The 1,629-nt window shown below is 40.4% G+C and overlaps 1 protein-coding gene across 1 annotated transcript; it reads right to left on the bottom strand.

Moving 5' to 3' along the window:
* Positions 1 to 438: 438 nt before the first annotated feature.
* Positions 439 to 1,418, bottom strand: LOC103419196 (metalloendoproteinase 2-MMP-like). Its single transcript, XM_070820316.1, has one exon. It carries the CDS (start codon positions 1,416 to 1,418, stop codon positions 489 to 491), a length of 930 nt encoding a protein of 309 aa, XP_070676417.1. The 3' UTR covers positions 439 to 488.
* Between the last annotated feature and the right edge of the window lie 211 nt (positions 1,419 to 1,629).

Here is a 1,629-nt window from a genome sequence, read left to right as displayed (position 1 = left end):
TGTTGGAAGAAGTTTTTGTCAACACTTCGCATATTTGCCAAGAGGGGAGATAATCATACCGATTAAGGTCTCATAAACTATTATTTCACAACATCTCTCATAGATCCAATCTAAACAATTAAGCCTTATTATTTGAGACATTTTATTTGAATATTTATAAGGGTCTGTTCGTTAACGTTACGCAAAATCGTTTTAATTAAGAAATGCATATGAGAATATTAGAAAGAAAAAAAAAACCTGATCACCAAAACAAAAGGAAATTGTTATTGACACTCCAAATTCCTCATTTTACACTCCAAACTTTCTATATTTAGAAAGAAAAATACACTTGTGAGGAGTGTAGAATAAGATTTTTGGAGTGTCAATAACACTTCCCAAACAAAATTGGCTATGGATTTCATTTGTTGGTACACAAAAATAAAGGAAAGGAAAAACTCAAAAGATGGAAAGTTTTTTTATTGATTTCATGTTACTTTAGACATGCATTATCAAGACTTGTATAGAACTTTAATCCCTTGAATGTCGTCGTCATGCAAAGTCAGCTTGGTGGCTCCAGAAGATATGTAAGGGTACATGATGGCTCCCTCAACTGAGCTATGCCCTAGTCCAAGAAGGTGTCCGATCTCATGCAAAGCCACCGTCTCCAAGTCGTAATAACCTTCCAAAGCACCCACAGACCATGGCTCGTCGGCGTCGTAGTGGAATCTTCCATTTGTTGGAGCATAAGCATGGGCCAAAACCCCACCTTCCCCATCAAATGGGCTCCCATCTCCATGATCGCCGTATTCGAAACTAATCTTGATGTCCGCCCTTCTGTAGTTCCTGGAACGACTAAATCTGAAGTGCGTGTTTGACGCCCATGTTCGAAACGCATATGAAACCGGTCCCATGGCTTCTGTCGGGGTGTTTGGAAGAAATCCATATGTGAGATGATGCTTAGAAGTTGGCCATCTTAGCCTTCCCTTGAAGAAAGAATAGTGAGAGACTGCATGCACACTGGAACCGTGGTTGTGGTGGTCGTGGTCAGGGTCATGGTGATGGTGCTTTTTCTTCCCTGATCGCATTGAGCTGGTACCATTGATGATATCCGCCACACCACAACGAGGCATCATCATCTTTGACACCGTTTCGCCATCCAATGTTCCGGTGGTGTTGAGGTGGTAATTGAGCTGGTATGTCTTGACGGCTAACTCGACTAGGTTGTCAAAATCATCGTCATTAGCATGAGGGTTGTTCTTGGCATGGGCATAGCTTAAGTAGCCGAATTTTTCGAGGTATAGCTTGAGGTCATGGATGCCTTCGATGTGGTCACCCTTGTGACCCCCCCTCAGATGGTCTAAGAACTCAAACGGAGAAGATGATGAAGTTGCAGAAGAGAGAAGAGAGAAAAGGATGAGAGAGAGGGCTTTTAAGGCCATTTTCACTATTTTTTGAATGTTGCAAACGCCACATATTTGGAGGGCTATTTATAGAGGAGCCTATAAAGTTATAAACTAGTTATCGTAGGGTAGAATATTGTAGGAAGATTAATCTTGAAGTTGCCCTAATCCGATTATATATGTATATTTTACAAACAATATGATAATGCACACTAAATTGATTTAAATTATGGGAAACGAAATTCGAACT

Source organism: Malus domestica, chromosome 04, assembly GCF_042453785.1.
Source record: "Malus domestica chromosome 04, GDT2T_hap1".
Classification (NCBI taxonomy): Eukaryota; Viridiplantae; Streptophyta; class Magnoliopsida; order Rosales; family Rosaceae; genus Malus; species Malus domestica.
The sequence above is the reverse complement of the archived record's forward strand: the minus strand, read 5'-3'. Positions and strand labels throughout refer to the sequence as shown.